Here is an 11,664-nt window from a genome sequence, read left to right as displayed (position 1 = left end):
GGGCCGGCGGGGCTGGCTCTTCCGCCGGTCTACAAAATGCGTTCGTCTGGCATCTTAAAATGGAGCTCCCGAAGAGACTGTTCCAAAACAAAGGACTTTTCCTAACACACACACACACACACCCCGGCTTCGTCACAGGCCTGTAACGCTGGGAACGTTAAGAAAGCAAGTTATGAAACAGTGCCAGAACTACAGGGGCAATTAATATTTTATATCACTGGAAATGTGTTTCCTAAGGTTCGGGTCTAAAAATAATTCATCGAAGGCGATGCGTTTCTTTCAACAAGGCTGTATTTCTGTTGCCTAAAACCACACTGTAAGCAAAGCTTCCTTTGCGATCGCTCGCAAGAAACGCCCACGCAAAATGATAAGGGAGGGGAGGGAAAAAAAGAAATCCTCCTTAACACAACTTAATTAACATGATTTAACTTTTTAAAAAAGCCAGAAGTTCAGCTGGGCTGTCACAATGCTTTCGATATGAAGTAAATGAAGTTCCTGACTTCCTAAAGACGCTTCTTTGGGAGAAGGGGCTGGGGTTTACAGGCAGGAAGAGCAGGAAGAAGCTCTATTAGCTTTTGATGCACTAAGTGCTTTCTTGGGAGGCTGCGTATCTGAAAATAACCTGAAAATGTGTTTTAGAAAAAATAATAATTACATTGTAGCTTTTGAATATTCAAACACCTCACAGCATACTTAATTAATTCATTAATTATTCCCCAGAAATTTCAGGGGTAAATTGAAATAGCCTAGAGAGACTGAGACAAAGATTTCATGGAATAAATGATAGCTTTCCTCCTTTTCCCCTATGACTCTGGTAGCCCAGGGACAGAAGAGTTATAGCCGTAATTCCGTTTGAAACAAAGCTCATCATCTCTCCAACTCCTCACTTCATAAAAAACATGAAACGGTTCTTCCTTCAATCAAGAATTATACATATTTTCTTACTCCCCCATCCCACAGGACTGGGATCTCTCTCTTCCTGTTATTTTTTTCCACTTTGTAGAGTGTTCTCCTCACCCTCCTGCTGTCTGAGCATTTTGTAAGGGCTGTACCAGGGAATTCAAAGTGCCCACAAGAGGGTGAGGGACTCTCATTTTCCTTACCAGCAAAAAAGCAGAATCCCAAATTCTGCCGACCTTTGAAAGCGGCAAAGCAATCCTGACGCGACCCCTCCGTACGGGGACGGGGGGAAGTCGCAGCAAACCGGCGCCTTTCCTCCCTATTAATCACGACAAAAGTTCTCCATGGCAGCGCTCTGCGATGCTTGCGGGGTTAAGTGGAACGATGCAAGATGGTATATAGCCAACCTGACCACAGTCCTATAGATCCCTTTGCCAGACTGTGGTTCTTCACTCTTGTGGGCTATTATTTAAAAACATCCTTTATCTACCAATTCAAGAATGGCTGCTGCCGGAAAGGTGCTCTGGCCCTGCCCCAGATTATGAGATGCAGCCAAAGGAGTCATAAAAGGCAGAGTAAATGATTGACTCCTCAATGAATTGCCTTGCAGTTCCCTGTATTTTCAAGAGTTACCAAAATAAATCCTCAGAAAAGTGTTTAATATTAAAAGTGGGGTACACATAATAGGTGATACAATTCTTTTATGGCATTATAATGTCAGCTGTAAAAAGACCTTACAAGAGAAGCCACTGCAACTGAAAATCCTCCAATTTCATCGTTAATATTCTAATAATGGCTGAAGACATTGGAATTTACTGCTCGCACACTGAGCTCAGTGCAAAGGACAGTTACAGAAAATCACTTGTGCTCTTAAGTTTCATTTCTCCTACTTTGAGATTATCAAAAGAAACAAGAACCTTCCACTCTGTTTGAATACATTTCTGCCACAATTATCCCTTCTTTCTCCTAAAAGCTTCTGAATAGACTTAGCACTAAACCCTCCCAAAGCTGGGGTTTATTCTAATTCCCGTTCACATTCCTGCGACCGAGGAAGGGAAAGTCCAATATTCCCCATCACCACCACACTCTGCCTCTTCCGCTCCCGACAGGCAGCACCGCTGCAGTCGCCGGGGTTAGGGCTGCTCTAACTCCCCTCCCTGCAGCGACGGCTTTCACAGGGCGCTGCAGCTACAGCCTCCAGGTGACCACCACCGCTGCCCGCAGGGGTATCTTCTCTCTTACACAGCACATTATTCCTGCTTCTATTCATTGCATCCTTCCCCTTATCTGCACCTCCCCTCTTCCTTCCGTGCCTCCAGCCTACTAAGTAAAATAGGGCTTGACAACCACACAATGAATTTTTTAAAGTGTATGCTTTAGGGATATTTCTTTCTTCCAATATTTAGTCCAGCTTTTACAAAGGAATTTATCCAATTATTAATTCAACAAGAAAAACAAAAGGAAAAAACTATGTGATCAGGCAAGCCCAATTTCAAGCCACATATTCAGGTAACAGAGCTATTTTTAGTTATTTTGACATCAGTTTCAAAACATAAGGATACAGTGAATGAATACTAAAGACCAGAACTGGCCAGGACTTTGCGCTTCATCTGAAAATAACTATGTAATGCGAACAGGATGCCCTACCAGCGTGCATTCATCCAGTACAGATCCAAAATTGTATTTTATGCTGTGTCTCCGAATTCAAACCCCAGAGGGAAGGAGGCTGAAGTGATTATGAGCTATTTCTACATTCCTCAGCGCTGGACTACCCGAAGGCTGGAGCAGCATCCCAGGCGATTCAGACCGTTCTGCAAAATAAAACGGTAGCAGCTGCCGACCCTACCAAACGCTGCTCAAAATCTCCCGGCTGCAGCCTGCACTTTAAACTGTCCCACTCACCCCCACCTCAGGCATTTCCTTGTGAAAAGGTTTGCACAACGGTTTGGGGGAAATCACCACTGTCTGCAGTCCCTAATTTTTTACTGTACAGACTGAGGCATTTTTCATATATTTATGCAACTCTATTTTTTTTTAACCTGGTCTAAACATGCTGGTGAAGCATCAAGGATTTTGTCTTCAGATGGGATACAGTCACAGGTTAAATCACTGCCACTATGCTCAATTTTCTGCTTAATTTTATCAGATTTTCAAGTATGTTTAGAAAGATACCCTACTGCTCTCTGTTGGGGGGGTGGGGGGGTGTCTCTGCTAGTTCTGTTGTCTGTGAGTAAGTCCATTTTGCTTCCTTTCCTCCTAAGACTACCCACTGTAATATTGTTTTCTTTTCCCTCTAAGGTTGAGAAAAGGCACGTGTTATGAATATTCATTTCCCTTGCCAAGTTAGGAGCAACAAAAATGTAAGCATTTTCATTTTATGCGTCTATCTTCAATTTTATTCAAATATATTTTATTTGGAAAAGGGCAACCATTTTGACACGTATTATTAACAAACCAGGAACTGCTTAAAATTTTTCACACTGTTTGTAATGGTACCAAACGTTTCTCAAAAATTGTCTGTGCTGATCAGCCTTGATATACCACCAACGCAGGGTGGTACAACCACCTATAACCCAGTCTTGCTCTTTAGACAGTTTTGCCAAAAAATTAATGACTAGCCCAATGAGGACTGCTCTGAGTATTCACTTTTTCAAACTATGTTTTTAGTATTCTAGTTTGGGATATGCTTAACCCAGTCCCCTGGAGTGAACTTCTTTTCTTTCTCCCCTCTCTACATCTCCCCTAAATTTACATTCAGCCAGCTCTTCTCGGCCGGCAGGAAAGGCTGGGTGTGCTCATGTTGCCATTTAAGCACATCACGCAACTTCTGGGTCATCTGGGTACGTAAAAGTCTATACAGACTTTCTGCTATCAGGGCTGGCATTAACCTTTATGCTTTCTGCTTAACGTTACGCTTTACAAAAAAATCCAAACACATCACATACATAACATATATAAATACAACTTCATATACATTTATCACCTCCAACATAAGCAGCAGATAATTTTTCTGAAAAAAAGAAAAATCAAACCTGTTTTTCTCTTCTATCACCTTTAACCTCAGAACGTTGATCAAATACATTTTAAATGGAAGCTTTCCCTTCGCCCAAACAGCAATACAAGTCTGGAGAGTAGTGCTAAGCTGTAAATAATCGCAAGGCAATGGAGTGACAGCAGCAAGCACTGCGTGTCCCACTGCTGCTAGCACGGGCTCCCTGGTGAAGGAATGAAGTTCTCTTTATGGGCGAGAAACGTATTTTCATTTCTGCCTTTATAAGTAATTTCCTAACACTTATTTTGGGCTTTACTGATTACTTAATTTTAAAAGAAGTTTGTGTTTCCTCAGCTAAATAATTCCTTGGAAAAAGAAAGCCCTGTGCAGGGCAGTTTGAATGTGCAAGGCTGAACTGTGATTATATATAAACAAAAATATAACATGTAATGATGGTTGTGTGGAAAACTCCCTTGGAACTCGCCCACTCCTCCTTCAAACCCCTTAGTAAGATACAGCCCCCATGGCAGGGTGTGCAATTTATGACGGCAAGGAGTAAGGGAAAGATAAAATTTCCACTTCAGCCATCTTTCACCGTTACTGTTTTTAATTGTTTTGACAGGGCACATTAAAAAAAAAAATTCTCCTTTTTACCCTCGCTGTTGTTTTATACCTTCCTTAGATAGTGGGACCTCTGAGCTAAAAACCACAGCACGCACATTATACAGCACCAAACTTACAGCAAATCTGAACACAACAGAGACCTGTGGAGAGTCTCCAATAAAAACACACATACATCCCCTTTTACACTGTAAGAGTTACTTAGTTTCTTGATGAGAAAATTCTCATTAAGCAGAAACAAATACCATTTATGGCTCAACCCTCGGAAGCCTGCATAGCGCCCACCAAACTGAGAGCAAATATTTTGCATTAACCTACTCTGATTCTCAAACATGTATATGCTGAGAAAGCACAGCATTTTTTTCTATTATATTCATACAGGGTATAACTGGGCTGCAGTACTGCGCCTCTGTGGAAAGGCACAGAGGAGCCAGAGAGGGTTAGGACTATGTTTCAGCAAAGCGAATTTTACCTTGGAGTGAAGGGAGAAGCAGGAAGACGATGAGCTTTCGGGTGCTCCCCTTTGGTGGCGAGCTCTTAGCAGTATCGCAAAGACACACAATCAGCTTTTATGGGAAAACAGCCACCGAACCCAAACTCGCTTTAGTTGTTGCCACATCAAGATAGCAAATTTTCTGTTTAAAGGCAGAAATCTTTCTTCTTTGCCTACACAGGAGCTGTGCTTAACAAGAGCAATACTGAAAACTGAGAAAATCCAACTGTGGCATTGTGCAGTAATTGCACAGTAATAAAGACACAGCATAAAGTGAAAATTTAACCAGTCTATCCAGATGCTGTCATCTGGCATTCACTCTGGGTCTCCACATTTTAACTTTTACTTGAAAATTACAGTGAAGTTTTGTTTAAAAAAAAAATTCAGTAGTGAACACTGTCCCTTTCTAAAAGAAATATTTAATTTTTACTATTTTTAATGCTTAATATTTTTCTTCTAAAGCTTTAGAGAAACAGTATTATGAATATACTGTTTCTGCAAGGCAACCCCGCTCCTCCAAACACTTACACAACAGGGCTCCAATTTCACTTAAAGTGTTTGCAAGATTAAGACCCTAAAAGCCAAGGGTGCTAACATAATACACTTATTTTACAAAACTAGAGAGAGAGAAATCTTGTACAGATGGAAGAAAGCTTCCTCAAAATACAACCCCAACCTCCTTTTACTTCAAAATAAATATATTCACATTATTTTCAAAGGTAAGTTGTGACAACCTTGTTGATTAGTGCAATTCATGTGGCAGCGTTCACTTTTCTCTAGCTCTCTACTGCATACTGAAAATAAGGCAATTAAATAAGAAAATTAATTCCATTAATTAAAAATGTTCAGTCTCAAGCAAGACAGAATGATCTGAGTGAGAATTACAGCTGTATAAATGTACATACACCAAAATGTTTTCCTCGACATGTACTTTCCCTTAGGAAGGATAAATTTTTGCAGCACAAACCAATGATAATGCTATTTTACTAGCATCGTAAGGCTGCAGAGAGATATGGAAAGGTCTATTTTATCTTTTAAAGAGAAAACCCCTGATGTATATAGGAAAATTTACAAGTAAAATACCCCCCCTTCCTACAAATTCCTTACTGGTGAGCCTGAGTGAAAACTCTGGTCAAGTCAGGAAAGAAAATCATTAAAGTTAGCTGAATCCATAAAGCACCGTAGCTGGAGTTTCAATACAGATCATTTTATAGTAAAATTAAAATAGAAGCCCTTTTTAATTATATAAAGGGTGCACATTATTACCGAAGAGAGGAATACATGCTTTCCTCAAGAACCATAAAATTGGCTGCTGGGAATTAGACTTCAGCTGCAATTATTATATGGTCCTATAAAGGATATTGAAAGTCTGATAAAATTGCACCCTTGTCATGTAACAGTGATGCTTAATGCTAAATAACCACTCTGCAGCATTCCAGTCATAGCTTTTTCAAAACATCATAGCTCACTTCTCACACTGAAAACATAGCAGGATTTTAGAGCTAAAAGTATACCTAAATATTTGAAATACCAAATGGACAGGTCAAAAGATATGTAAAGCCACACAGTGGCAAAACAACACGTGATAAATGAATACTGATGGTCTTTTATACAGGAAAGTCCTCAGTGGATGCATACCCAACGTAAAAGACTACATACGACAAGAAGAAAATAAAAACCCAATACAATGAAGCAAGCCCCTAACTGCATGCGCCTAACTCAGCCCTACCACGTCATGACAAATACCAGTGCCATACATTCCTAATGGCTGTTTTCCTTTTTGTTGCAGTATGTGTTGTGAACAGTGAGTATTTGTTATGCCTGCATACAGCTACAGGAGACTGGCTGGGTTTCTGCTGGGGAACCTGGAATTTGCTTTTAGCAACATCAGAATGCTCCTTGTGTGCCTCCCAGGCCCGCAGATAGAGCATGGGACTAAAACCTGTAGATATTTCTAATCCCACAGACTCCATAGCACTCACAAGTTAGCAAGGCCAAAATTTTTACATGTAGTAAGAATATCAAAGAAATATTTTTCTGACGTGTAACAGAAGACGCACAGGGGAAGGCTGGACAAGGAGGTGTAAATTTTGCTCTTGCAAATTAAGGAAAGGAGAAACTTCTTTCTCCTACAAAGAAGTACTGACGAAGTCCCTCACAATTTAGATCCTACAGCATAGGTGGGGTATGACCAACCTTCTCTGTAAGGCTTCAGGCTGACTCTGCTGTTCAAATCCGAGCACCTGTGGTAATGCCAGGCTTTAGAAAAAAGCCTCGGCACACAAGAGCATGAAAAGGATCCCACACAGCTCTTGTTTGACACGACTACTTGGTTGTGAAAAACCCCCAGACCATTAGAAATCAAACCTACTCGCCTCCCGAATTACGGTGGGGAACAAGCACGCTGGGCTGCGTTAGTATGGAAATGGAGGGGCTACAGCTTCTCTCCTCAGCATCAAATGGTGGCCTTGCAGACTGCATGTGTGTTGGGTACTTTTTCATGGAGGGGTTTCCTTTACAGAACAGAGCTTGAGAGCCCATGCCCACGCTGCTCGTGGCAGCGCAAAGTGCCCGCACCCTGTAAGCAATAGGCAGGGGCCTCTCCAAGTCACCCGCCTCTTCCCACACATGGGCAGACATGCAAAGGAAGCTCTTCACCCGTGGAACATTACTAAGGCTATGAGCAGGAAACAAATAAACGAAAACTTACAAATCATAGCTGATTAACCTAAAAAATAACATTTCTGAGGCAATTGTGGTCTAGGATGGGCATGGCAAGTCCCTGCATCTCTCTACATACGCTGCACTTACACAGCAGGAACCGGCCACTAGGCACTACTCAACTATAGATGTGAAAGCATAAAAAAATATGTATGTTAGCACTGACTAAACACTGACCTTTTAACCAGTTAAGCTGTAAACAAAACATTAAAAAAAAATTTTTATTTGAAACGTGCATGAAAAGTGGTTCTTAAAAGGTAAAGCAAGTAAAGACTAGGGTGTACTTTGCATTGAGGCCTTAAAGCTCTGAGAAGTATTGATTATACCTCAAAACCTCTCTTGAGGTAAATATTTTGAATGCTATATATAATGTCATTGTTTTATAAAAGTATGTAATCATACACACACACTGTCATGTGCCAACAGCTCAGTCAGGCCAAGATTTGGAAGTAGAGACTTGGACTCGTAAGTCCCTCTCATCTTTGGGTACAACTGCAAAACGAAAAATCTGTTCAGTCAGTATTTATCAACCTTTGGGGAGAACAAAAAAATCAACTCCCCAAATGTAAAAAGAAATGAACTGGAAACTTCTGATGCCAATAAAAGGGAAAGTTGAAAACACACACAATAAAGGCCTTGGAATAAAATTTATGATCACACTTTACACTGAAGTGAAATTTGGTAGTGAAATTTTCTCTGTCCTTTAAAAGTACAAATATTGCTGCTTCTTGATGAAGCTTCAAGATGTGCCTTTTTTGTTAAAAATGTCTGAACCCTCTAATAAACAAATTACTGAGAATCACACAATATTGTAATAACAGAAAATGCTTCATGCAAACATTAAAATGTAAATGCAACGAACAGTTTTAAAAGAAGTCATGAAATGTGCCTTAGTTCTTTCCATTAGAAATAATACTGGAGCGTATCAGTTTCAGGATAAAATCATTGCTCATATTTACCTTATCAAAGGTAGGGAAAATGCCCAGTAGCATTCACACGAACATAAGCCATCAGTTTTTCAGAATAAAGAAATAATTTGCTTACCTGGAACATCAATTAATCTCTTATAAACATTCAAGAAGGCTGCCTCTGCTTCTTTGCTTCTTTTACCCAATGCGTCAATCTAAAAGGGACGATGAGGGAAAGAAGACTTAGACTTGTTCCAATACAACTCTTACACTCAGAGCTATAAACATAAATGAATATATTTAATATAAAACTAGTTAATACATAAAAAGGGAACTCTGGTCTCCTGTGTACAGCTCCTATAGAAGCCTTGTAAGAGCATTTCTGGTACAGTTGTACTGAATATAATTTAAAGTCCTGTTTCAGCACAATAGCAAGCATCAATATTTTTATGAACACCTCTGCCTATTGTGATTCTTTACTTTAAATCTCTATAAAAAGCATGGTATTTGCCAGACAGGTTCTCTCCTCAACAACTGTTTTCCTTTACCACTTATTAAGATCTAATAAGACAAATGGGAACCACGTACACTTCTGATGTCACACTCCGCCTTTATTGTGGCAAATACATTTTTCTGTTATTTCCACTAAGCCTATGAGAGGATGAAAAGATGTACTTGTTGGGTACCCTGTGATACTTAACACTAAACAACTGTGGGTCTTCTACATGCAGATAAGTTTTCTAACAAAGCTCCGGCACAGATCCGCAGAGTCTATCCTGCCTTGCAGCCATGAGCTCAAGCCATGCACCTCTCCATATTTTGTAACATGCAATGCTAATCTAAGCAGCTCTCTGCCCAGGTGAGGGACAATACTACCTCACACAATCTGTTATTTTCCTCTAAGTCTGTATTTTCATCTAAAACTTCATTTTAAAAGGAAATGCAGCGTTATGGCTCTGAGACTAAAATACTTAGCCCATAACAACTTTTTTTGGTAAGCACGTACTTTCCTAATGTACCAGAAAACAGGGGACTTACAACTCCTGAATACTGATAAAACCCAACCAAGCCAGCCCAAGACCAGGTCCACGGAATTAATACTCCAAAGCAGAAAGAAAGGGAGACAGGAAAGCCTGACACAGTTCTGCAGCAGCTTACCAAAATCAGGAAACTAAAAAGTATGGAGATTATCGTTCCCTTGTTTTAATAAAAAGCAAGAAAGGATCTGAAGAACTATGGATACAAAGGCCTGATACCAATTCTTCCAAGTATCTGAAAAGCAGTGAATATTATGAAACCATTTAACATCAACATGTACTAAAAAAGGAAGGTCCTGTCTGAAAAACGTCCTTGAATTCTTTCACTACATTATTGATTTGGTAGGTAAGGCAGAAACAATGGACAGAGCTTACTGTATCTGTATTTCAGGAAAGTATCTGATATTTTATTACATGGGAGGGGGATTTGCAGAATTAGAAAGTGTGCTACAAACTGGCCAGGCTGCGGTGGCTTTGCAGAGCGCCGGGGCGCAGGAAGCCGAGGGTGCCAGGGAAGGAAGCGGTGCAGGGAGGAGGAGAGATAAGCAGGAGGGTGCTGCGGGGTCAGATTTGGTGCCACTTCTGTTTACTTTGTACAAAAATGACTTTGCGAAGGGAAGGATTTGGGGGGGGGTGGGGAATCCTACAACGCAGATGATTAAAATAATGGAGGGAGTCAGGCACAAAGTGCACAGGAGCAGAGCACAGGAACGCCACGTGACTCGTGTAGATTAGTCTTATGGCTGATAAGTGACTTGTAGAGATCATTACGGAGAGGATTAAGGCCAGCAAAGCAAAGGACAAGGACAATTGTAGAAATTACACAGAAGCACAATGCACAACGTATAAACCAAGAAAAGACTCGAGAGGAGGGGTCAAGGGGGAAAATAAGGACACTGAAAGCATCTGCACAGCGTTTGGCAGCAGAAATGAAATCTTGAGATACGGCGAGAGGTTGCAAAGAGACACGTTATTGTAACACAAGACAAGACTGTATTCAGAGAAACAAACCAAATTCCTGTTTCGCTTACATCCCCCCAAATCTGGATTAATTTATGTAGCTTGGTGGAGGCGTAGCATAACCAAAACCTGACCTATTTGCAACTTATTCTTACTGACTTGAAAAAAAAAAAAGGTATTGGAAAGATGACAAACAAGCAGCAGAGGCCAAAATGATGGAGGACGTGGGGGGCGGATACAAATTATCAAGAAATGCTGGCCATACTTGTCTTTTAGAGTCTACCAAGAAAGGCTACGAAAAGCACTGGAATCTCACAGGGCATATGACGTGCTGGAGAGCAAGGGATTGATGGTTGAGAATAACCCATTTATTAATTTGAATTCAAGCAATCACAGATGGACTGATGCTCATTAGGGAATGAGAACATAAGTAATTCGGTTAGAACGTTTTCACACAAAGAGTATTTGAAATTAGAATATGGAACAAACTGCCAAAGGCAGAGAGGCACCGGGTAGTGTAAATCAATGCTTGAGAGTATCAGACACCGCTTGTGAAGGGGAGAGAAAGGAGGGGGCAGCCATCAGAAAGACTTTTGCAGTTGAGACATTTCATGGGTACATAAAAACAGACTTTGAAGGCCAAAGCACACCATATGTTCAACTTCTGGACTTTAACGTTCCCCCGTACAATTTTCTCTCGCTGCTGTTCAGCAGAGTACAGCCAAATTTAAATTACTATTATTAAATACAATTAGCATTACAGAACTGATTCTGTACTGTATTTTGAAAAATTCATTTGCCCCTGTTATGAAAACCAAAGCATTTAAAATGATTGCATTTCTGTGAAATAACAGGATGGATTTGTTTTCCTATTACATTTTTTTCACATTTTAATAAAGGGCATTAGAATCATAGAATCATAGAATGTTTTGGGTTGGAAGGGACCCCTAGAGGTCATCTAGTCCAACCCCCCTGCAGGAGCAGGGACACTGCTAACTAGATCAGGTTGCTCAGAGCCCCGTCCAACCTGGC

The 11,664-nt window shown here is 40.6% G+C and overlaps 1 protein-coding gene across 2 annotated transcripts in view; it reads right to left on the bottom strand.

Annotated features, from left to right (window-relative positions):
• Positions 1 to 11,664, bottom strand: part of CUX1 (cut like homeobox 1) — a 250,607-nt gene that overhangs the window by 155,778 nt on the left and 83,165 nt on the right. For both annotated transcript variants that reach the window (XM_035900513.1, XM_035900512.1), the window contains exon 4: positions 8,772 to 8,850. In XM_035900513.1, the coding sequence (XP_035756406.1) occupies positions 8,772 to 8,850 (79 nt within the window). The remainder of the gene's footprint in view (positions 1 to 8,771; positions 8,851 to 11,664) is intronic.

Source organism: Egretta garzetta, unplaced genomic scaffold (genome assembly GCF_000687185.1).
Source record: "Egretta garzetta isolate BGI_Z169 unplaced genomic scaffold, ASM68718v1 scaffold108, whole genome shotgun sequence".
Classification (NCBI taxonomy): domain Eukaryota; kingdom Metazoa; phylum Chordata; class Aves; order Pelecaniformes; family Ardeidae; genus Egretta; species Egretta garzetta.
This window is presented reverse-complemented; position numbering and strand designations above follow the sequence as displayed.